We start from the raw sequence: 1009 nt of genomic DNA on the forward strand, positions 1-1009 counted from the left end.
CGGGCGGCCGGTTAGATGGGACCGGCTGCGCGGTGGCCCAACTTAGACTGTCTCCAGCTCCGCCCCACTGCCACCTGACCCCGCATGACCAATCAACCAGTCAGGGGCGGAGGCAGGGCCCGTGCGGCTCTCAGATTGGCCGGAGCGCGACGCGCAGCCAATGCGGATACCCGGGGACCCGAGGCTCCGCCCCATCAGAGACTTCGGGGCGCTCGGGTTTGGGGTGACCAGCCAGCGATCAGGGGGATGGACGCGGCGCGGAATGGCGCGCAGGGCAGTGTGGAGAGCCCGCCGGACAGGTGCGCTCCTCCGGGGAGCCCGCAGGGCCTGGGGACACTTGGGGGACCTCAGTGAGGGTATGGTGAAGCGGGAGGAAGGAGTCCCAGGGACACGCAGAAGCGTCCGGCCACACGACCCGGGAGAGAACAGGCTACCACCGAAGCTGAGGGCAGAGGGGGCCCGTGGGTGACAACTGTGCCGAGTGTGGCCGCCTCACCCTCCGGTGTTTCGGGCTCTTTCTCAGGGAATGGGGTCTTGGAAGCTGGAGCTGGCAGCAGAATCGCGATTATCTGCATTTTACAAGAATCACTGCTGCTTAGAGACTAGGGCAGCATGGCTGTGGGACGGGGGGAACTTTAGGGACGATCTCCAAGGCCCATTTGACCGCCCCGAGGTGAAAAATGGACTTTGGGGAAGGAGCCCTAAGGGCACCAGGACGGTGGGGGAGACCTATATCCTCTTGCTGTCCACTGGGCTGTGGAACCTCCTCCCCTGGCGCGCAAGGCGCGGGGGTGGTGTGCGGGTCCCTGGTTCAGCCTTCTCCCATTCAGGAATGTGTCATACCAGAAGCCTCCTCTCCACCCCCATCTCACTTTTTTTTTTTTTTTAATTTCTCTTTTCTCTTTTTTCCTGCCCCTCCTCCACCTCAGCCCCACAAGGCCTCGCTATGTAGTCCAGGCTACTCTTGCCTCCTCCCACCTGGGTTACAGGTTTACCCTCTCGGTTTTTT

The 1009-nt window shown here is 62.3% G+C and overlaps 1 protein-coding gene across 2 annotated transcripts in view; it reads left to right on the top strand.

Moving 5' to 3' along the window:
- Scly (selenocysteine lyase) overlaps positions 1 to 1009 on the top strand; it is a 25325-nt gene continuing 24316 nt past the window's right edge. Inside the window, exon 1 of one of the 2 annotated variants that reach the window (XM_031368421.1) lies at positions 1 to 299. In XM_031368421.1, the coding sequence (XP_031224281.1) occupies positions 85 to 299 (215 nt within the window). In that variant the 5' untranslated portion in view covers positions 1 to 84. The remainder of the gene's footprint in view (positions 300 to 1009) is intronic. The other variant, XM_031368422.1, reaches the window with a different exon arrangement.

This window comes from Mastomys coucha, unplaced genomic scaffold, assembly GCF_008632895.1.
Source record: "Mastomys coucha isolate ucsf_1 unplaced genomic scaffold, UCSF_Mcou_1 pScaffold14, whole genome shotgun sequence".
In the NCBI taxonomy this organism is placed as follows: domain Eukaryota; kingdom Metazoa; phylum Chordata; class Mammalia; order Rodentia; family Muridae; genus Mastomys; species Mastomys coucha.